At 40.1% G+C, this 22,948-nt stretch overlaps 1 protein-coding gene across 5 annotated transcripts in view; it reads left to right on the forward strand.

The window, feature by feature from the left end:
- Positions 1-34: 34 nt before the first annotated feature.
- Positions 35-22,948, forward strand: part of LOC139155235 (linker for activation of T-cells family member 1-like) — a 126,519-nt gene continuing 103,605 nt past the window's right edge. For 4 of the 5 annotated variants that reach the window (XM_070730340.1, XM_070730342.1, XM_070730339.1 and 1 more), the window contains exons 1-8: positions 35-109; positions 9,856-10,064; positions 10,204-10,231; positions 13,183-13,235; positions 15,921-15,963; positions 19,693-19,745; positions 22,584-22,610; positions 22,861-22,909. In XM_070730340.1, the coding sequence (XP_070586441.1) occupies positions 9,956-10,064; positions 10,204-10,231; positions 13,183-13,235; positions 15,921-15,963; positions 19,693-19,745; positions 22,584-22,610; positions 22,861-22,909 (362 nt within the window). In that variant the 5' untranslated portion in view covers positions 35-109; positions 9,856-9,955. The remainder of the gene's footprint in view (positions 110-9,855; positions 10,065-10,203; positions 10,232-13,182; positions 13,236-15,920; positions 15,964-19,692; positions 19,746-22,583; positions 22,611-22,860; positions 22,910-22,948) is intronic. The other variant, XM_070730343.1, reaches the window with a different exon arrangement.

Below are 22,948 nucleotides of genomic sequence, written 5' to 3' on the forward strand. Positions count from 1 at the left end.
TCCTGCTAGTGGCTGTAGTACTTCCTTCCTGCCGGAACGATCAAACAGCGCATCATCTCTGCTTTAGCAGACAAGCCTTCATCCAGATGTGGAAATAGAGACTCTAGATGTGAGTTTACACAAGGGGGAATTGAGAAAGGGTTGGAGGGAGGTGGAACAGCTGCTGCCACAGTTGTGTCGCTTACATTTTCTGTGATGCCAAACTGTAATTTCCTGGGTTCTTCTTGAGAAAGGAGTGGAATTTCACAAATTGAAGCCTAGAAAGTGAACTAGAGTTGGGAGGTAAGAAAGTGGAAACAACAGGGGAAATTATAATGCGACAGACCATAGAGCAGAATGAACGGAAAGGGAAGTATGTCTTTTCTCTGTGTGTTTCCCTACTTTCTCTCTTGATACTGTCTTTTTTCCCTATCTTGATATCTCATATATTTCCTTAATTCTCTCAATCTGGTCAAAGTTTGAAAGTTGGGACGATGGCAGGCTCTGTTAAAGGAGAGGTTAAAATAAATGAATGATTCCCTTTAAATTTTAACCTGGGAGAGGGTATCCCATGCTACCCTTCCTATATTATGATTCTTCCCAGTTCCCACTAACAAGCCCTCTTGCAATATTGGTGATGGGCCCCTAAGATTATATCTCTCTTCACCTGATGCTAGAGCTCCAGACAAGTGCTGAGGGCTGAACAGGTGTTTTGCAGTATGCCATTGTGTAGTAGAGTAACAGTGCTGTCTACTTCAGATGTCTTCTGTCCCCCCCTCCCTTTTCTCCATTCCAAATACTGAGCTCTCCTTTTTGAATAGATTGCCTCTGCTGCTTTTAAATTTTTTCTCCCAAGTAAGGCTATCTGATCGTGCATTAACAAGGCTGTAACTGCACTCCCTCACAAGGCAGCCACAGAACTCTGCAAGATTGATTTTGCAGGCGCCCAAATCCGGTGTTGGCTCAGCGTTACTGATGTGACTCATCTCTTGTGTTCCTCTGCTGTTCCCATACTTTTTTTAAATGTTGAAATGAATAGGGAGAATTGATAATCTCTCTAAACAAATAAGAAGCTTTGGCTTCTTCCTGATTTTTTTAAAAAAGTATCTCTATGTGGGATAGGCTTAGAATATCTGCAAGGCACAGTTATTATAGCATAACTCAATAATAAGTTCTAGTCTTTCTTTGGAGGCTGTTTCTTGGTCTGATTTGCCTGTATCTGGCTGACGTGCACCTTGCATACCTCATTCCCTCTTTGCTTGCCTCCTGTCTGTTTTCCTCAAGGTCACACCCCAGATTCTCTACATCGTCTGCATCCTCTTGACTTCCAGTTGTATTGACATGTAACTACATGTGTAGTCCTCAACCTATAACCACAATTGCGCCCAACATTTATCTTGCTAAGTGAAACATTTGTTAAGTGAGTTTTGCCCCATTCTGCGACTTTCTTTGGCATCATTGTTAAGTGAATTACGCAGTTGTTCGGTTAGTAACATGGTTGTTAAGTTATCCTGGCTTGACCTTGGTTCTCAGAAGGTCAAAAAAGATATTAAGAGAAAAGAGTAAGAATATAAAAGCACAAGCAAGTAATATATATAGGGAATTATTACAAGCAGAGGAGCAAGTAATAAAGGAATTGACGAGATATTGGCAGGACGAGCTAGAAATTGATGAATGGGATATGGAAGGCATAATTGAAAATATTAAAAGAATTAAAAATACAAGAATAAGAGAGATGAGAAGAAAAATTTTACACAAATGGTATTATACACCAGTACAACTAGCACGCTTTCAAACGATGATAAAAGGAAACTGTTGGCATGGATGTAAGGAAAAAGGAGTACCGGTATTTATGCATATGTTTTGGGAATGCAGCAAAGTCCAAAAATTTTGGAAGCAAATAAAAGTGGAAGTGAATAAAATTACGGGAAGTAACTGGGAAATAACTAAGGAAGCAGCATTATTAATAAAAAATAGCGAGGTAAAAGAATACGAAGAAATTAAAACTGCAGCAATAGAAAGCGCCCAAGCAACTATAGTGTTTGGGTGGAAAGATGCTAACAAATGGACGATGAAAAATTGGTGTAAGTACATGGTGGACCACATTCACTATGAAGTTATGGAAATTAGATTACACAATTACAATGAAGAGAAATTAGCAGAAACAATGAGGCGGTGGGAAAAGGTTAAAAATTATATATTAACAATATCAGTAAGCGATGCAAACGTTAAAAATAAAATTAAATCACTTTATAAAGAATGAATAATGTAACCCAGAAAAGAAGGGAATGAAGGATATAGAATTGAATCTTCCTTGGTGAAGAGTTTTTTAATTTTCTGTTTGGTGATGGTATTCACTTTTATGCTTTCTGTTTTTTGTAAAAATTTCTAAAAAAATCAATTAAAAAAAATTATTAAAAAAAAAAAAGGTCAAAAAAAGATGATCCCATGATCCCCGGACACTGCAACTGTCATAAATATGAATTTGTTTTCAAGTGTTTGAATTTTGATAATGTGACCATGGGGATGGTCATAAATATGAAAAACAGGCACGTGATCACCTTTTTCGACCTTATGAGAAGGAAACTTGATGGGAGAACCAGATTCACCTGACATCCAGGTTACTAACTTATCAACTGCAGTGACTCACTTAACAACTGTGGCAGGAAAGGTTATAAAATGGGGCAAAACTCCCTTGATAAATATCTCACTTAGCAACAGAAATGTTGGGCTCAATTGTGGTCTTAAATCGAGGACTACCTCGACCATTCAAATCCGCATCTGACTTTTAGCATGGGTTCATATAATGTAACTTGCAACCGCCATAGTAAAAGCATGAATAAATGTAATTTTAATGAGTGATTTGTGGTTTAGTAAGTTGTACAAAGTCAGCTTGGAAAATCTGTTCTACTTATTGTGTGCTTATCCCATCATAATGTGGTAGCGGCCACAAGGTCAGCTTCCCTACCGCCATCATGTGTTGTATTTGGGATCCAATTCCCAGAACTTTTAGCCAGCCTAGCCAGGAGAGCCAATGGAGCTCATAGCTAAGGAACTTTTTCAACCTTGGCAAGTTTAAGATGCCTGGACTTCGATTCCCAGAATTGAGCCACATTGGGCTAAAGTATTAAACATGGATCTCTCTCCTAATTCAAGTTCCTTTTCACCCTGAAAATTCCTTCAACCAGTTGTAGAATGTAATGGAAAGAAATCCATGGACAGCATATAGTCAAGGGGTTTAAAAAAAATTTAAGCCATAAAAGCTGTTTAAAAAAACTAACTTTCTTTTTCTTCTAACATTCTTGATTTTTAATATCTTCAAAAAAAATCTTAAAACTTGATTTCTTTACATTTTTCTTTGTCCCTTCTCACAAAATTCTTTAACAAGCCATTTTTGTAAATCCAGTGTGTCTGGATTTTGTAAATTTCTTTTTTATGTCCAGTGTAATATCTTTTTCCATGACATTCTTGTAGCCTGTCATTTTAAATTCATGATGAAATTATTTTCAATCATGTCAGTTTAAAATTTTGCTTTTCTGTAACATCTTTTAAACACAGTCCATCTATACAAAAAAACATACATTTTTAAAATTAACTTCTGGATCCATTCTTAAAAAAATATGTCCAGTGTTAAAATAGCTTGTTTCATTCTATATTTGTAAATCAAATTGTATTTCTGATGGTTTTAATTGTATTCATTAGATCCTTTAAGTTTCCTCTAATGTCCAATTTTAAGTCTTACTCTTTTTAATAATTCAAAACAAAAACATTTTTCCACTGGAACTATTCTTTATAATTGAATCCAAAATCTTATTTCAAACTTAACTAAACCCTTATTTGTTTTAGACCAAATTCTAAGACCAAATTTTTAATCACTGTTTTACTTGTGTGCCTAAAGCTTTGATTTATGTACAGGTGAACCTTGATACTCAACTATTTAGAAGCGTATCAAATTGGTACTCAATGCATTTTGATGCAACAATTTTGTCCCGATTCTCATTGTTTGCTCAATGCACAAGCTAGAACAGTGATGGCAACCCTTTTTTCCCTCGGGTGCTGAAGGTGTGTGCATGCCTACTGTTGCATGTATGCAAGCGCCCACATCTATATGGCAATGCCCCTCTCGCACATCCCGCCTCCTGCACATGCATTCATGACCTCCCTGTTTTGGACTCCTTTCCCCAAATAGAGCTGGAAAGGGGAGAAAGCTTCCCTGCCCCAAACGGCGCTGTGAGGAAGGGAAAAACCTCCTTTCCCCAAACAGCTCTAGAGATCTGGGGTGGAATCTAGAGATCTGGGAAGGCTCAGGCTGCAGAAAGTGAGGAGAAAGCATGCATCTGTCCGATCCAAAAATCAGCTGGCCATCGGGAGGCATTCACACATGTACAGTGGAGTTGAGCTGGTCAACAATAATGGCTCGCTATTCATTACTCCTGATGGGGAAAATTTGTTTGGTATCTTTGGGGTATATTTGTCAAGCAATTTCCAAAAGGGATTAGGAGGTGCAATGTCCAAACTCAGTATCCTTTCAAAGGTGCTGACCACAGATTGAACAAGATGGCGACTCCCTTGTCTTCCGGAGCTCAAACACACTGGAGGCTGCTACATTACGGCATCTGTATGATGATTTCCTCTCCTTAGGAGAGGTTTCAAAGGATACACTTTTAATTCCACTGCAGTTGTTCACCTGGCTTTTCATGGAGCCATCTTCTTCTCCAGAAGTCCTTTCTTTCCTCCCCAGATGTAAAACTTTACATTTGCCTTGAAATTCATTTTGCTGTTCGGCTATGTCTATTATTGGTCCGTCTACCTCTGTATCCATTTAGCATTGGCATAATGAAATCACATGTTGTCCTTTTCTCTATTAGAAGCCCATTGAAGTTTTGTTGTCAAATGCTTTGTTGGTAAAGATAAGTTTCTATGTGTAGAAACATAGAAACATACAAGACTGACGGCAGAAAAAGACCTCATGGTCCATCTAGTCTGCCCTTATACTATTTCCTGTGTTTTATCTTAGGATGGATATATGTTTATCCCAGGCATGTTTAAATTCAGTGACTGTGGATTTACCAACCACGTCTGCTGGAAGTTTGTTCCAAGGATCTACTACTCTTTCAGTGAAATAATATTTTCTCACGTTGCTTTTGATCTTTCCCCCAACTAACTTCAGATTGTGTCCCCTTGTTCTTGTGTTCACTTTCCTATTAAAAACACTTCCCTCCTGAACCTTATTTAACTCTTTAACATATTTAAATATTTTGATCATGTCCCCCCTTTTCCTTCTGTCCTCCAGACTATACAGATTGAGTTCATTAAGTCTTTCCTGATACGTTTTATGCTTAAGACCTCCCACCATTCTTGTAGCCCGTCTTTGGACCCGTTCAATGTGTGTTACATTATTTTGTTCAATTATACTGATAGTTCTCTCAAAAAAACCCAACAGACTGGTTTAATTTATTAGATGAACAATGCTGTTTCCTGCCAAGCGATGCATTCCCCCAAATATTTGAAACTGCTTAATAAAACAACAACCACTGTTTTTCAACTGGAAAATGGTTACAAAGGAAAGTGGAGAGAATGCTTTTCTACTGGTGGAGGAAAGAAAATGCATGCATGCCTTCATGTTTGTGCACGCACACACACACACACTTTCAACTCCTGGGTAAATGATGGTAATGAAGTATAATTGTAAAGTTGTGGCGGAAGAATGGAGAAAAATTCTTGCCGGCAAACAATTCCATGAAAATCCCTAGTCCTTTGACATAGTTGTATTAGCTCATTTATAAAGACCTTTTTTGAGGATTTTTGCTTTTTTAGTGATAATTATGTGCTTAGCCTCCTTCCATGAAATGTCTGTGGAAACCATGAGATTATTTAGATAGCTTCCCAGCTTGATAAATTGGAGACTGATAACCAGTGTTCCCTCTAATTTTTTGGGAGGGTGGGCGGAAAAGTACAGTGTCTGAGCGGCAGTCCCTTTGGGACTGGGCGGCACGGAAATAATAAAAAAATAAACAAACAAACAAACAAATAAAAAACCCACCCTGTTTTGCCTCAGAGAATTTCAAAATAAAATACTGTACTGTGTGTCTATAACAGTGAGCTCATAATAGGGCAACTCTATCAATATCAAAATGCCACTTAAATAGTTGAGCTAGTTTCAAACTAGATTTTGATTTTCTTTCTCTCTTCCTTACTCCCATTCTTTTTCTTTCTCTTTTCCTTCCTCTCTTTTTTCTATCTGTTTCTCTCTCTTCCTCTCTTCCTCTCTCTCTCCTTCCCTCTCACTCTTTCCCTCTCGGCTTCTGGGCAGGTTTGGAAAACTCTGAGTTGATGATTTTTAAGTGAACGATTGCTCACTGCTCAGCTTAGAGGGAACTATGCTGATAACTACTTCGCTACACACCAAAATGACTATATCTAATGGCCTGGAGCAGTGATGGTGAACCTTTTTTTTCCTCAGGTGCGGAAAGAGCATGAGCATGTGGTATCACACGTGCGTGAGTGCCCACACCCATAATTCAATGCCTGGGGAGGGTGAAAACAACTTTCCCCACGCCCCGGAGGCCCCCTGGAGGCCGGAAAGGGCCTGTTTCCCAACTTTTGGTGGGCCCAGTAGGCTCGTGTTTCACCCTCCCCAGGCTCCAAATGTTTCCCTGGAGCCGGAGAAGGTAAAAACGCCCTGGAGGCTCTCTGGAAGCCAAAAATGCCTCTGTGCAAGTCAAAAATCAGCTGGCTGGCACACACATGCACATTGGAGCTGAGCTAAGGCAACAGCTCACATGCCAGCAGATATGGCTCCACGTGCCACCTGTGGCACCCGTGCCTTAGGTTCACCATCACTGACCTAGAGGGAGAATTGGATCTGGAGGTGAAAATAATTATTTCTTAGCAAATTTCCCTGGAAGAGAATTCCTTAATGTGGCAACGTTTCATACTGTTAATTGTGATTATTAGCTACAATGCAAATGTGGACCCCAATACCTGTCATTTCATATTGAGAACTGCATTCAACATTTGTTTTTGCAATTATTCTGTCATGGAGCTCTCTTCCATTTTAAATATGCTCTTATTTTCAAAACAGCATCTCCTGATCTGTGCCAACTATTCCTCTAGAGATACCTTTTGTTGCAGAAAAATAACTCTTTTTACAATAGTGTGTGGTTGGCTATGTTTCAGTTGGAAAACCACTGCCTCACTCACTCTCCCCTTTCATTGCACCTGGTTATGTGGTCTCCCTATCTGCTGTAGATGTTGTGGGGAGCTCTATGATCTTTCAGTGATTGTGAAGTATTACCTTCTAAAGGCAGCCACTCCCACTCCTTCCCAATGCCGACTTCCTCCTGCGAAGATGCTGCAGAGCAACATTACATGTGCTCAAAGACACATTTGCACTTTGCAGCCTGACACCTCACAATTTCAAACAGCCTCCAGCGTCTTTGGGATGCAATCCCCAGAGCCTCTCCCAAGTTTTGCCTGTCAAATGTGCAAATGGCAGAAATTAAGGGTAATCCTTGACCTGTGATCTTAATTGAGCCCTGATAATTACGGTCATAATTTTTGATGGTTGCAAAGTTGATTACATGACTGGACCCATTTTTTATACTTTTCTTGTGGCGATTGTTAAGCAAAGGCCATGATTGTTCAGTAAACTCAGTGTTTACTGTGAAACAGTTTTTTGCTGGAAACCGTAAGTAAATGCCAGTTTCTGGCAAAAATGTTATAAATTGCAATCACAGGACACTGCAACAAGTCATAAATGGAGGGGGGGGGTGTTTGATGTCAGAACTTTGAAACTGGATTGTAAGTCTTTTGAGCGAGGGTGTCTGTCATAATTTTGAATGGACATTAAATGACAAGTCGAAAGTGAACCTGTACCAAATATATAGCAATAAATCAGACTCATTGTTTTTAATTTTGCTTAATTGTAGTCATATCAAAATGTTGCTTCAATTGATTATTATAAAGTGCATTTTTCCTAGCTTAACCCTCAAAAGTCATGGTCGGCCCAAAGGCTGCTGTGGTTTTAGCTTTTAGCTGTTCTGAAGAAGATCATGTGCTTAGAAATACTTCTCTAAGACTGTTCCTTGGAAGGAACTTAAGCAAGTATCTGCCTAAGAAGCATGGGAAAAAAATAATTTATCCCAGTGCTTTGAAAATTATTTCTTTCTCCCCTCCATTGATGCGTCTGCTGGCATTTGCTTATGAACAGGAGTTTGGAACTGATATGTAATAAAGCTACACAGATTCAAAAGCAAAAAAAAAAAGGCTTTAAATCTCAAATCAGCTGCATCTTCTCCACAGTAACAGCAATTCAGTTTTAAGAAAAGATCCATTTGGTTTAAGAAGTGGCAGACATGTTATGCGAATGCTGGGCGGTGGTCTGAAACATATTTTCATCTTTAATCCAAAACACCTTGCTTACTTCTTACTCATTAAAATGTGAAAAGGAAGACTTGATTTACTCAAATGATCATTTTATGTAAAAATTCCAGTTTACTTTTTGTTTAAAATTGGCCAGAGAGTTTTCCACATTTTGAGAAAAGTGTGAAAATAAATAGAATAAGTCCTAAAGTTCTTAACATAACCTTTAAAAAAAGAATTCCTCAAAGAAGCATCATCTCTCTCTCCCCCCTTTTCATCCCTTTATCTTTATATGATCCCATTAATTTTGCATCAGTATCTCATCTGCTGAAGCCTGAATGTTCCTAAATATGTTAGGAACATAGCCTGGATATTTTTTTTAAATGCCCATCTTACAATTAATTTGCACTGGATTTAATGTATTAACAATTTCTGCATTACTTAATTAATCGTAAATTAACCAAAAAAGCCAATGAATGAAACCAATATGAATATATATCCCAGGATAAGGATGTGAGATCGAATTTGGGTTGCTCATTAAATGGACCAGATATTTTGTCTTCTGAGCTTTTGGATTCATGCTAGAGCCCATCTTCAGGGAATTTCTCTCTATGTTTTGGAACATTACCAGTCCAAAGAACAGTCCAAAGCTCATATTCCAGTAGAGAGAAGTTCCCTGAAGATGGGCTGCAGCATAACTCCGAAAATCTGGAATAGTAAATCTCTGAGCCTGGTCACCAGCCCAAATCCAATCTCAAAACAAACCAAATTTATCCCTTCTCTACAACGGAAACTATACAAAATGCGGTGATATATAAATGACTTTACTAGGATTTTTTCTAATCTGGTTAAATCATGTGAATTCAGTCCATCTTATTCAGCTTCCCACCATCTTCCTCCTTTTTTCATTTCTCCAACAATCATGAAGCAAGAATATGAAAGCCATGTCAGCTTTGAAGCACATGTCTTCTCCTCCACTCTTATTGGCTGCTTGTGGACTTTCTACTCGTGAATGTGGCTTCTGATTTTTCTAACAAATGTCCACCATTTTAGAATTGCCATTCACCTGACCAAGCCAGTTTCATCTAGTTGTTAGGGCACCAGATTAGAAATAAGAAAATAATGAATTTCAGTCTTGATTTAGGCATGAAAGCAGACTGGGTGATTTTGGGCTAATCCCTCTCTCAACCCAACTAACTCACATGGCTATTGTTAAAAGTAACATTCTGTGTGCTCACCACATTGAGTTATTAAAATAATAAAGGGGAGGGAAGCAAGCAAGGAAGGATGGACGGACTACTTCAGATAATCTACGCTGTATCCTTAGGCACCCTTCCTTTTTAAAATTCCTTTTGTTTTGTGTTTCTCCTTAGTGTTAAAAATTCCAAATGCTCCCCAAACTTAATTTAGAATAAGAAATGTTACACAGATTGAATGCCATAGAAGGATATAAGAGAGAAAAATGTTTGTATTTGCTTTATATCTTACTCCTAATTTGGTTATTTTTCACAGGGCTGTTGATATGCTCCACTAGCCTCCTCAATGCTATATTTCACTCTGGATTCTGCTGCCATCCCAAATCTCCAATCTCTACTGTCAGTTTGCAGGTGGCATGGATATCTTCCACACGGGTGATTTCTTCTGGATGTTGGCACTCGCAGTCCCAATCCTGGTGGTTCTATTGGTACTGTGTACCGATTGTCGTGACCCTGATATAGACAGTTAAGTCTTGCCCTCCCTGTTCCTAAAATATTTTGGGGGGATAGCCCCCAGTTCTTAAATCCTTTATGTCTTTCATCTCAAGACAAATTGTAGGGATTTCCTAATCTTATTGGTGTATCTGTTTCTTTTTCTGAACAGCACCTGCTATTGATGACTACCAATACAAGTGAGTCCATGACTATCTTATCTTGGGGCAAAATAAAGAATGGGAAACCAGAATTTGGGCAGATTTAGAAAGTAGAAGTAAAATGTGGTCTTAGGAACAACTTTATTTGTTTGTTTGTCTGTTTGTCTGTTTGTCTGTCTATCTATCTATCTATCTATCTATCTATCTATCTATCTATCTATCTATCTATCTATCTATCTATCTATCTGGTTGGTCCAATACACAATAATGCACTTATGTATGCCCCTGCTAGGAATCTGGAGAGGTCAACTGTGGATAGTCTAAGGGTAAAGTGTTGGGAGTTAGGGAGTCCGGTAATGAGTTCCACGCTTCGAGAACTCAATTACTAAAGTCGTATTTTTTAGAATCAAGTTTGGAGCGGATAATATTAAGCTTGAATCTGTTGTGTGCTCTTGTGTTGTTGTGCTTGAAGCTGAAGTAGTCTTTGACAGGCAGGACATTGCAGCATATGATCTTGTGGGCAATACTTAGATCATGTTTAAGGCGTTATAGTTCTAAGCTTTCTAGACCTAGGATTGTAAGTCTAGTTTCGTAGGGTATTCTGTTTCAGGTAGAGGAGTGAAGGGCTCTTCTGGTGAAGTATCTTTGGACATTTTCGAGGGTGTTAATGTCTGAGATGTGGTATGGGTTCCAAACAGATGAGCTGTATTCTAGGATGGGTCTGGTGAAAGTTTTGTAAGCTATGGTAAGTATTATCCTACTTTTGTGTGCACTGCCCTCATTAAATACACACTCCAAATGTTATGGGGACACCCTGAAACAGGTAGCAATCAAAGAATCTAAAGAGAGGCCATAGCTGTTTAATGCTGCATATTCCTTGATTATTTCATTCAACCTTGCCATCTTCCAATTTAAAATAGTGGTGAGGTAGCAGATGATAAACAAGAAAGATGAAAACCACAGCGTGTCTTTTATTTTTACTTCAGCACTTCCACAACTAAAAAGGTTTGAAGGTGTATTGAGATGCCCTTGTGAGTGTTCCAAATTTCAAGAGTTTACAGGTTGGGTTGAACCTGTTTAATTCTTATCTTGAAATACCTTACAGAATAAATAAACAGACACAGGCTTGGCCAATATGCAGCCATTTTATCAAGCTGGATTATTGATAGGCTTTCCTCTGATAGGGAAAATTATAAAGGTTATAAAATCCATACAAAGCAGTGCCAGTGACAAAAGCAAAATATATTACCAAACGCACAACATCTAAAGCATTTCAGCAATAATGTAACAGAGGAAGCAGCAGCAGTGAAGAAAACCTATGTCAAAGTTGAATGCAGTTCTGGAAAGATTCCAAAAAAAGTACTTTATTATTATCTGAGAAGCAACTATTAAGGCTGTTTTTTAAAAGGCCATCAATTGTTATAAATTGGCTCAGCTATCATGCGATTTGTTTAATTTCACTTAACACCTTGTTTGGACCCTGTCATTATAATTGTAATCCATGGTTTATTGTTTAGTGTGTTATGTGAACCCACTCAATACTTATTCAGGAATTCATATTAAGCAAGTATGGCTTAATTGTGAGTGACTCGTGTCATAATCTGACAGTTTAAGCTGTACCGTTTGGTAGCATCTCAATGGAGACGCAGGAGTAAATGACTGGTTAAAGGTATTTATTATACGGAAATACATCAGAAGGGGAGAATTGTATTCGCTTCTACCCATTGCCCTTAAAGTGATACAACAGTCTGGAACAGTCTTTGAACTTATTCTTTTGGATGAGCTGCTGCTTTGAATATATAGCTTGATTCAAAGTGTATTTCAATATGAATACATTTGATCCCTGAGTGTTTTTTCTTCCCTCATTGCACAGTACTTGGAATGAATCAGAATTATGTGAAATATCTTTTGGCTATATTTTGGCTTATAACGGGTCTCCTGTAATTCTTATCACAGGTAGTTGCAAAATATGGCTCCAATTCCTGTTTCAAACCAAAGTACAGTACTGGTATTTTTACAATATTGCTTTCAGCAGTGGTGTTTTGTTTCAGGACTGATTTGAGTTGCTGTGTCCTGCTAAAAAAAAAGAACAAGGCAGTTATAATTCAACATTATTTCAAGGACATTCAATGAGGATTTTCTTTATAGCTTGTAATTTTTTAAAAAAAGTTCTCAGAATTTGCAAGTCCTTAATGAACAAACTTAAATGTGTCATGAAGAAGAGTTTTTGACAATCATAGAGGAAAATAGAGAGCAATGTTAAATAGGAAGATTAAAATATAAATTTAACCTATTTATACTTTCCAACTTGCTTAGTTTAGCAGCATAAGACTACCAGTGGAAATATTTTTCTAATTTAGGCAGAGAGAGGCTGGATTCACATATCAAAGTGAAGCATGACTTGACTATATCTCACATTGACTGGGTTCACACAACATCCAGCTATTAGTCAAGATTTATAAATTGCAGTGGTTGGATTCACAAAGTGAATATGATCGTTGGGATTGGGTATCTGTTTTTATTTTTTGTATATTATTTTTATGTTAACAGCTCAGTTACTCTGGGAAACGGTAATCGTACAAATTGATAATTGGATAAAGCAAAAATAAAGGAAAATCACACCATACTTGGCTTAGCATGATATATAGTTTAAGAGTGGCAGCTGTAGCTCAGTGAAATAGTGTGGGAGCTCTGCATGTAGAAGAAGCCAGGTTTATTCTTTGGTTCCTCTGGATATTTGTGGGAAGTGCTTCTATTTTAAAGCTTTTGCAAGCAGAAGCAGCAGCATTGCCAGGTTTGGTGTCAGGTTTGCAAAGGTTTATTTACATAGATGCCATGGAATGATGAGCAAATCACTCGACACAGTCTAGAACAGCTGTAAAAAGATTCTCACGATGACTGCTGAGTAAGGTAGTTGAAAAATGATAAATGCATCTTTCTGACTTATGTTCTTTAGAAAATAGACTCTGAATGTTTTGTTATTCTCACAGGCCTTCCACTAATGCTCATTCCCAGACTTTCAGACTGTTGAGGCGTCCTCCCTGTAAGTAGGCCTCAATTTTGCCATATTTCAAAACTGACCAGTTTAAGTTGAATTTTCAACGTTACCTCTTCTTTGCCTTTTTTTTTTTTTTTGAGATTTATGGTTTAAAATTTGGGGAAGTGGATCCTCCATCTCAGGATTCAGTAGCCCTGCTGCTAAACTCTCAGCTTTATTATTATTTGAGAGTTTAATCTCTCAGCGTTACCATTCTCAAGCCATGCTCCCTTCCATTAATAGTTTTCAATGTAAGATGCCACCAGTGTCACAAAAGTGGCATTTGATGCTGAAGGCTGTAACTTACTGATGTAGTGTAGTATTTGAAGGTGTTTGAACCTGGTTTTAATTCGGACAATCCGTTCCTCAGAGGTTCAAGCCAACATTTTAATATTACATTATGCGGCTCATCTGTTCATGAGCTTTTTCTTTTAGCACCCCGGGGTTATGTGTATTTATACCAGTGATGGCGAACCTTTTTTGCTTGGGTGCCAAAAGAGTGTGCACACACACTATCGCACATACATGAGGGCCCACGTCCATAATTCAATGCCTGAGAGGGAGAAAACAGATTCCCCCGCCCACTAGAGGCCCTCTGGAAGCCAGAAATGGCCTGTTTTCTGGTGGGCCCAGTAGGCTCATGTTTCACCCTCCCCAGGCTCCAAAGGCTTCCTGGAGCCGGGGGAAGGTAAAAACACCTTCCCCAATCCTCCCGGAGGCATTGTGGGAGCCAAAAACACCCTCCCAGAGCCTCTGTGTGAGCCGAAAATCAGAAGGCCGGCACATTTTATTTTTATTTATTTATTTTGTCCAATACACAATGAGGGTTTTAGTGTGTATATATCTATATACACGATGAAATACATGATGAAGGTTATAGAGGAGATACTCATAGTAAAATATATCTAAGAAATAATAGAAAAGAAGATATAGTAATAGAACATATCAATGAAAGAATAGAAGAAGAGATATAGGAATAGAAGAAAGGTATAGGAGATATAGGAGAGCAATAGGACAGGGGACGGAAGGCACTCTAGTGCACTTGTACTCGCCCTAGGGCAATGGTTAGGAGTTAGGGCAATGGTTTGCGTGCCAGCAGGTATGGCTCCGCATGCCACCCATGGCACCCATGCCATAGGTTCGCCATCACTGATTTATACAAACCTGTTTATGCTTATCACAGGAAATATTTTTCTTAAAAAAAGAAAATACTGGCTCAGATCTAAGATGAAGTTAGATTTGTAATGTATTCAAAGCGTAGCTTTATGTTTGGATCTTGTGGCCAGCCCTACCCTTGGGTGAATTGTGTCATACAGAATGGGATGGCTAACTGAGGCCATTTTCAGCTTCGGAAGGCAGAAAATGGTTAATTACTATGTTTACCATTAGTGTTCTGGCTCATTCCAGCCTTAGATCATATTTCCTTGCCCTAAACCAGTATTTCTCAAATAGTGGGGTTTCTCCCCCCCCGAGGGGGAACAATACCAGGAGGAGGGCGCATGACCCCGGGGAACATGCTTTTTTTGCCGTATGGAATAGGGGTTTTTGCACCAAACAATAGCACACAGCACAAAGTAAGAGGTATGAAGTGCATATAACAAGCCCTTAAGAGACACCGTGGAAAAATATTTAAGAGGGATGAAAAGATACGAGAAGAGAGACAGAGATAATGTGACAAACATAAGATTCCCGAAAGCTAAGATGAGGAAATGATAGGAAGCATATGTAGCACTTGGCTTCTCTGTGACTACGATGGGAGACAAAGAAAGACTGGTATGTTTACTGTGTCTAAAAATGTTGGCAGCGAACAGCATGAAGCCCAATCATTTTATTTATTTATTTATTCAATTTTTATGCTGCCCTTCTCCTTAGACTCAGGGCGGCTTACAACATGTTAGCAATAGCACTTTTTAACAGAGCCAGCATATTGCCCCCACAATCCGGGTCCTCATTTTACCCACCTCGGAAGGATGGAAGGCTGAGTCAACCTGGAGCCGGTGATGAGATTTGAACCGCTGACCTTCAGATCTACAGTCAGCTTCAGTGGCCTGCAGTACAGCACTCTACCTGCTGCGCCACCCCGGCTCTTCATGCTGATAAGCCGCTGTTTTCAGCAAAAACACGCTGAATATTGCAAACAATCGTCCCAGCGGAGAGTTGGGAGCACGCAAAATGGGAGTGGTGGTTGAACAAAAGAAAATAATTGAAAAACACTGCCCTAAACCAATAATGGTCCGAATAAAAATATTTCTATTGCTCTTTATCAGTGTATGCAGCTAAATATTACTGTTTTTTCTCTTTTGTTAAATATATATATATTAAGGACAGAAAGATGAAATAGTGTGAGTTAATATATTGAAGAAAAAACCTGAATTCTTGGTAACATTTTGTAAATAAGCCCATGTTCTTAAATTTTGAAAGCGCCCTTGTTTCAGTTTAACTCCTACTTTCAACCAGAAGAAAACAATTGGGGAGTTACAGCAAATTTCAATGAACATATGGTGACACCCAACAACACACTATCCTTTGTATGTGTAGCTTTTAAAAATATGGTTTAAACTTGGCTAGCCAGCTATTCCCTTATGCCGGTTGTTGCTTTGAGCCACAGAAGATAAAAAAAGGAACCTAGGTTCTGCCCAGTCTTATCTGAGATTGTTTCTTTTTCCCCTTCTCTCCTGCCTCCTTTTGCAGCGCCACCTTGGTCTGACATCCAATACCAGCTAGATTCTCAGAGGTGAGCTGCTTTCTTTCCCACTGTTCTCTATGTTACTGGTGTTATAAAACATCTGCTTAAGATGAAGGATGCTGGGAGGTAAATGGCCGCAACAGCAAAACACTAAAAGGTACAGCTTTGTGTCTTTACTCACTTGCTGCATGCTCTCCTAATGTACTGAGCTCCACTTACCTGCATTGTAGAAACTGTCCTGCTTCTGAGCTGCAATTCGATTCAGTTTTTAATGTGGGTGCATTTTTATTTAATGCAAGTGAGATTGTCCCTTGGATTTGCTTTTTTACTTTGTCTGCTATTTCTTAATTCCTCCCTAGTTGCTTTTCCATGGGTAAACAGTAATATAGGTTTAAGACTTCCTGGGGCAGAATAGACCAACACACCATGGCTATCTTGCCATGGCAGAACTCGCTGCAGCCATCTTTTTGCAGACAAGAAATCCCAGCGACCAGTTAGGTCCCACAGAATGGGTCTTCTCCGAGTCCCATCAACTAAACAATGTCGTTTGGCGGGACCCAGGGGAAGAGCCTTCTCTGTGGCGGCCCCGGCCCTCTGGAACCAACTCCCCTAGAGATTAGAATTGCCCCCACCCTCCTTGCCTTTCGTAAGCTGCTTAAAACCCACCTCTGCCGCCATGCATGGGAGAATTGAGATACTCTTTCCCCCTAGGCCTTTACAATTTTATGCATGGTATGTCTGTACGTATGTTTGGTTTTATAATAAGGGTTTTTAACTGTTTTAGTATTGGATTATTATTATATGTTGTTTTATTGCTGTTGTTAGCCCTCCCGAGTCTGCGGAGAGGGGCGGCATACAAATCCAATAAATAAATACCGGTAAATAAATAAACTTGCCATGGGACCACTTGCTGCAGCCAATTTGCCAGCAGGGCAACTCGCCATTTCATGATTCCTCATGGGATAAATTGACATTATTTCAATTGACAAGGATGGAAATAATGTAGAAGAAAAAGTGGCGGGTAACATCATGTTGAGTTATCACACACGGATTGTGAAGTGATTAATAGTCCTCAATGAGATGGCTGTGGCAAGATGGCCTTCATGAGTTGGCTGTGGTGAGTTGTCCATGGCGACCCTATGGCACGTGTGGCACGCAGAGCCCTATGGAAGGGTACGCAAGACTTTTCTATGTTTCCGCTCCAGCACGCATGCGTCCGCTGGCCAGCTGATTTTTTGGCCTTTGGGAAAGCCGTTTCCTCCTCTGGACGCTTCAGGGAAGCTTCCCTGAAACTCTGGAGGCCAAAAAAAAATCCTCCAATGAACAAACAGGAAGTTTGGAAAAACATACTTCCGGTTTGTTTGTTTGGACATTTTTTTAACCTAACAGCAGGGATAGTGAGGGCAGAACTGTGCCCCACTGATTTTTGGTGATTTTCTTTTTGGGTGCCTCTGTGTGGAGGAAGCCCACAGCTGTGTTTCGGACAAAGGTTAAAGGTCAGCATTAAGACGTGGGAGAGCTCCTTCTGAAATGGAAATGACAGAAATAAAATCTCCAAAAATTAGTTGGTTCATACTGGTACAGCTCTCCGGACCACGCCAGTATGAACCCACCACTGCCTGCCAGGCTTCAGAAAGGCTTGTGCGCATGCGCGGAGGGGTAGCGCAGGGGGAACGCATGTATGTGGGTGTGGGAAGGGATGTGGGAATATGCATGCATGCTAGCACACCCATGCACTCCCTTTTGGCACACAAACCAAAAAGGGTTTGCCATCTCTTCCCTAGACCCTCCTGGTTACCTTGCCAGCATAACGAAAGAGGGTCCTATTAGGAAATGTTGATGGGCTCCTTGTGTCAAGTTGGGTGTACTGGTGCAAGGGTTTGTAGGTGGGAATTCTTGGGGAAGTAGATGGGAGATTCATACAAGCTTTATGTTGAAATTGAAGAGGCTAGTTCAGGAATGGAGGACCCAGATTGTGGGGGCAATAGCCTAGCTCTGTTAATAAGTGCTATTGCTAACATGTTGTAAGCCGGCCTGAGTCTAAGGAGAAGGGCGGCATAATAAATAAATAAACAAACAAACAAACAAACAAATAAATAAATAAATAAATGAACGAATAAATAAATAAATAAATAAATAAATAAATAAATAAATAAATAAATAAATAAATAAATAAGAATCCAGAATGCACATGTCCCAATACCTTTTCTTGTCATCAAAGATTCTGCTTTGAATTTGAATAGCAAACCCCTGCATTATGGAAGTGTGAGGAATTTTCTTCTTTAAAAAAAAATAATTATGGTAAATGTACAATAGTCTTAAGAGTTTTAAATAACTTTCTTCACAGTTAATAGCAAAAAACCCACACATTTTCTCTTTACATCCCTCTACTGATATCACAGCCACTTTTTTATTTAATAAGAAATTCTTGGCAGATGAAATTGCTAAAAATAAAACGTTAAGAAAATGAAGAGTGCTCCATTCCTGTGTTAGATCATGTTCTTTAGGCTGTATGATGTATACAGTAATGTCAAATTTAAAATGTAAAATATACTGCTCAAAAAAAATAAAGGGAACACTCAAATAACACATCCTAGATCTGAATGAATGAAATATTCTCATTGAATACTTTGTTCTGTACAAAGTGAATGTGCACAACAGCAGGTGAAATTGATTGTCAATCAGGGTGCTTCCTAAGCGGACAGTTTGATTTCACAGAAGTTTCATTTACTTGGAGTTATATTGTATTGTTTAAGTGTTTCCTTTATTTTTTTTGAGCAGTGTATATGTATGATGTAAAATACCACCAACAAATGCTGCTACACTTTAAAAAGTCCTTGACTATGTGTCAGAATGGTTAAACAAGATGGCAACTTGAAATCTCAACCAAGAAATGCTGTCTTAGAAATTGGGGAAAAAAATCAGAAAAAATACAAACTGGATGTACACGGACTTATAAATGACCCTCACTCTGTTAATGATCTTGGCGTACTCATTTCTAATGATCTAAGTGCCAGAGACCACTGTAACAACATTGCCAAAAAAGCATTAAGAGTTGTTAACCTAATCTTGCGCAACTTTTTCTCTGATAATATTGTACTTTTAACTACAACATACAAAACATTTGCTAGACCAATTTTAAAATACACCTCTTCTGTCTGGAATCCACACTACATTTTGGACATTAATACAATTGAAAATGTCCTGAGATATTTCACGAGAAGAGTTCTCCACTCTCTGTTCACAACAGAATAACTTATGCCACCAGACTTGAAATTTTGGACTTAGACAATTTAGAACTATGCTTTCTTAGGCCTGACCTAGGCCTGACCTAAGTGCTTATAATTATCTGTTAAAATGTCCTACCCATTAAAGACTAGTTCAGCTTCAACCACAACAATACACGAGCACACAATAGAAACAAACTTCAGGTAAACCACTCCAAACTCAATTGCAGAAAATATGATTTCAGCAACAGCGTGGCCAATGCTGGAATACACTACCAGATTGGTTTCTTCCCCAAATCCCCAAAACTTTAACCTAAGACTTTCTACTATTGACCTCACCCCTTCCTAAGAGATCTGTAAGGGACATGCATAAGTGCATTAACAGGCCTACCGTCCCTGTCCTAAAGTCCCCATGTACTCAATTGTCTCGTGTATGCATGTCTATACTTTTATTGTAAACTTATATATGCTTGACAATAATGATGATGACTGATGATGATGTAGGTATGTTCACATGTATTAATGACTTTCTTTCTCTTCTGGTTTGCAGAACAGACTCTGAATATAGATTTGAACCTACATTCATCAAAATTGAGGATAATGGTAAGTTGTAAAAATAGCATTGACTCCCTTATGTTTATTTATTTTATTTTTATTTATTTATTTATTTTGTCCAATACACAATAATACACAATGAAGGTTATAGAGGATATAGTAGAGAAGAAATACGAGATATAGGGGAGATTATAGGACAGGGGACAGAAGGCACTCTAGTGACCTCTTACTGACCTCTTAGGAATTTGGAGAGGTCAACTGTGGATAGTCTAAGGCAGTGATTTTCAACCTTTTTTGAGCCGCGGCACATTTTTTACATTTATGAAACCCTGGGGCACATTGAGCGGGGCGGGAGGGGGGGCTAAAAAAGTTTGGACAAAAAAATTCTCTCTCTCTCCCTTCCTTCCTCTTTCTTTCTCTCTCTCCATCCCTCTTTCTTTCTCTTCCTTCCTTCCTCTTTTTTGCTCTCTTTCTCTCCCTCCTTACCTCCCTCTATGTCTTTCTCTCTCTCCTTCCCTCCCTCTCTTTCTCTCTCTCTTGCTTTCTTTCTCTCTCTTTCTCTCTTGCTTTCTTTCTCTTGTTCTCTTTCTCTCTCTCTCTCTTTCTCTCTCTTGGTTTCTTTCTTTCTCTTTCTTTCTCTCTCTCTTTCTTTCTCTCTCTGAGCTTCGCGGCACACCTGACTATGTCTCGCGGCACACTAGTGTGCCACGGCACACTGGTTGAAAAACACTGGTCTAAGGCAGTGTTTCCCAACCTTTTTTGAGCCGCGGCACATTATTCATATTTTCAAAATCCTGGGGAACACTGAACGGGGGGGGGGCAGGGGGGGGGGCTAAAGAAAAGTTTGGACAAAAAAAATATCTCTTCTTCCATTTCACTCTATTTCTACCTCCCTCTTTCTCTCCCTTCCTTCCCTTCTTTCTCTCTCTCCATCCCTCTTTCTTTCTTCCTCTCTTTTTTGCTCTCTTTCTCTCTCCCTCCTTCCCTCCCTCTATGTCTTTCTCTCTCCCTTGCTCTCTCTCTGCCTCTCTTGCTATGTCTCTTTCTTTCTCTCTCTCTATCTTTTTCTCTCTCTTTCTCTGTCTCTCTCTCTCGGGTGGGGGGGGGCGCTAAAGAAAGGTTTGGACAAAAAAAAATCTTCCTCCATTTCACTCAATTTCTCCCTCCCTCTTTCCTCCCTCCCTCTTTCCATTGTATCTCTCCCTCCCTCTTTCCTCCCTCACTCTTTCCTTTCTATCTCTCCCTCCCTCTTTCCTTTCTATTTCTCCCTCCCTCTTTCCTCCCTCCCTCCCTCTTTCCTTTCTATCTCTTTTCTTTCTATCTCTCCCTCCCTCTTTCCATTGTATCTCTCCCTCCCTCTTTCCTCCCTCCCTCTTTCCTTTCTATCTTTCCCTCCCTCTTTCCTCCCTCCCTCCCTCTTTCCTTTCTATCTATTTTCTTTCTATCTCTCCCTCCCTCTTTCCTCCCTCCCTCCCTCTTTCCTTTCTATCTATTTTCTTTCTATCTCTCCCTCCCTCTTTCCATTGTATCTCTCCCTCCCTCTTTCCTTTCTATCTCTCCCTCCCTCTTTCCTTTCTATCTCTCCCTCCCTCTTTCCATTGTATCTCTCCCTCCCTCTTTCCTTTCTATCTCTTTCCTTTCTATCTCTCCCTCCCTCCCTCTTTCCTTTCTATCTCTCCCTCCCTCTTTCCATTGTATCTCTCCCTCCCTCTTTCCTCCCTCCCTCTTTCTTTTCTATCTCTCCCTCCCTCTTTCCTTTCTATCTCTCCCTCCCTCTTTCCTTTCTATCTCTCCCTCCCTCTTTCCTTTCTATCTCTCCCTCCCTCTTTCCATTGTATCTCTCCCTCCCTCTTTCCCTTCTATTTCTCCCTCCCTCTTTCCTTTCTATCTTTCTCTCCGTCCCTCAGCGGCGGCAAAGAAGAAGGAAGGCAGGCTGCAGAGGGCACCGAGGACAAGAGCGCTCGCTCGCTCCCTCGCCCTCTGACTTCTGTCCCTCGCTGCTGAAGGGACGAGCGCGCGCGCGCGGGCCCGCTGCAAGAAGTTTTTGTTTGCTTTTTTTTCCCTTCCCCCACCTCACGGGAGAGAGAGAGAGAGAGAGAGAGAAAGAGCAGCGCCCTGTCGGTTCCGAGCGCAGCCAGGGAAAGCAGCCTCGAGCCGAGTGCGAACTGCGGGATACAGCAAAGGACTCCTTGCGAACCAAAAAAGAGGTGGGGGTGGCGAAGGCAAAGCCTGGGAGGCGGGGAAGGGAAGAGCGGGAGACCCCCAGACAGAACGGCTGAGGGGAAGGAAAGACGGAAGGAGGGAGGGATTGAGAAGCGAAGCCAGGGAGGGCTGAGAGAAAAGGGGAGCGGCGCGCGCGCGCGAATTCCTGAAACGGACGGAGAAAGCCCTCTCTCACAGCGAAAGTGCTCCCAGCCAGGGGGTTGCGAGAGAGGGCTTTCTCAGTCCGTTTCGGGAAAGCCCGCCCCGGCACCGGCAGCGCCCCGCCCAGCTGGAGCTTCCCTAGGAGCTCCACGGCGCACCTGGCGGTGTCTCGCGGCACACTAGTGTGCCGCGGCACACCGGTTGTGAAACGCTGGTCTAAGGGAAAAATGTTGGGGGTTAGGGGATGATACTACAGAGTCCGGTAATAAGTTCCATGCTTCGACAACTCGATTACTAAAGTTGTATGTTTTACAGTCAAGTATGTATATGAGTAGAAGAAAATGGGATACTACCCATGTTGTAGCTGCTCTAGGACCATAAACTCTGTTGGAATAGACGGACTTTTGAAAAACAATTGTGAAACAGAGCAAGGATATAGGTCACAATGTACAGTACCTTTGAAAATCTGCTATAGGGCATTCTGACTACCTAATCTCCTTTACAAACGTTGTCTCTTTTCAGAAAGTGTTCCCAGTTATGAAAATGAGGGTAAGTAGCAGCATAATATGGTATTCTTTTTCTCTTCCACTTTTTCTCCTATAATCTTTGCCTAGATCATGCATCATGCCTCATTTTTCTTGAATCTTTTTGGTCTGGACTTGTGCAAGGCCCTTCTCTGTATTCTTGGAGCTTCTTCATAGATTCAGTGGAGTTGTAGTTTCAAAGTGAGAACTAAGAGTAGATCTCAGTTATATATATAAAAAGAGCATCTTTATCTTTTTGGACTTTGTCTTCCCAGAAATACCTTGCCCCACTGATGATGATGAAAATTATACTACTGGATACATGTAAGTCTTTGGGAAGGGAAGGAGTCGGGGGAAAGCTTG

This window comes from Erythrolamprus reginae, unplaced genomic scaffold (assembly GCF_031021105.1).
Source record: "Erythrolamprus reginae isolate rEryReg1 unplaced genomic scaffold, rEryReg1.hap1 H_1, whole genome shotgun sequence".
Lineage (NCBI taxonomy): Eukaryota > Metazoa > Chordata > Lepidosauria > Squamata > Dipsadidae > Erythrolamprus > Erythrolamprus reginae.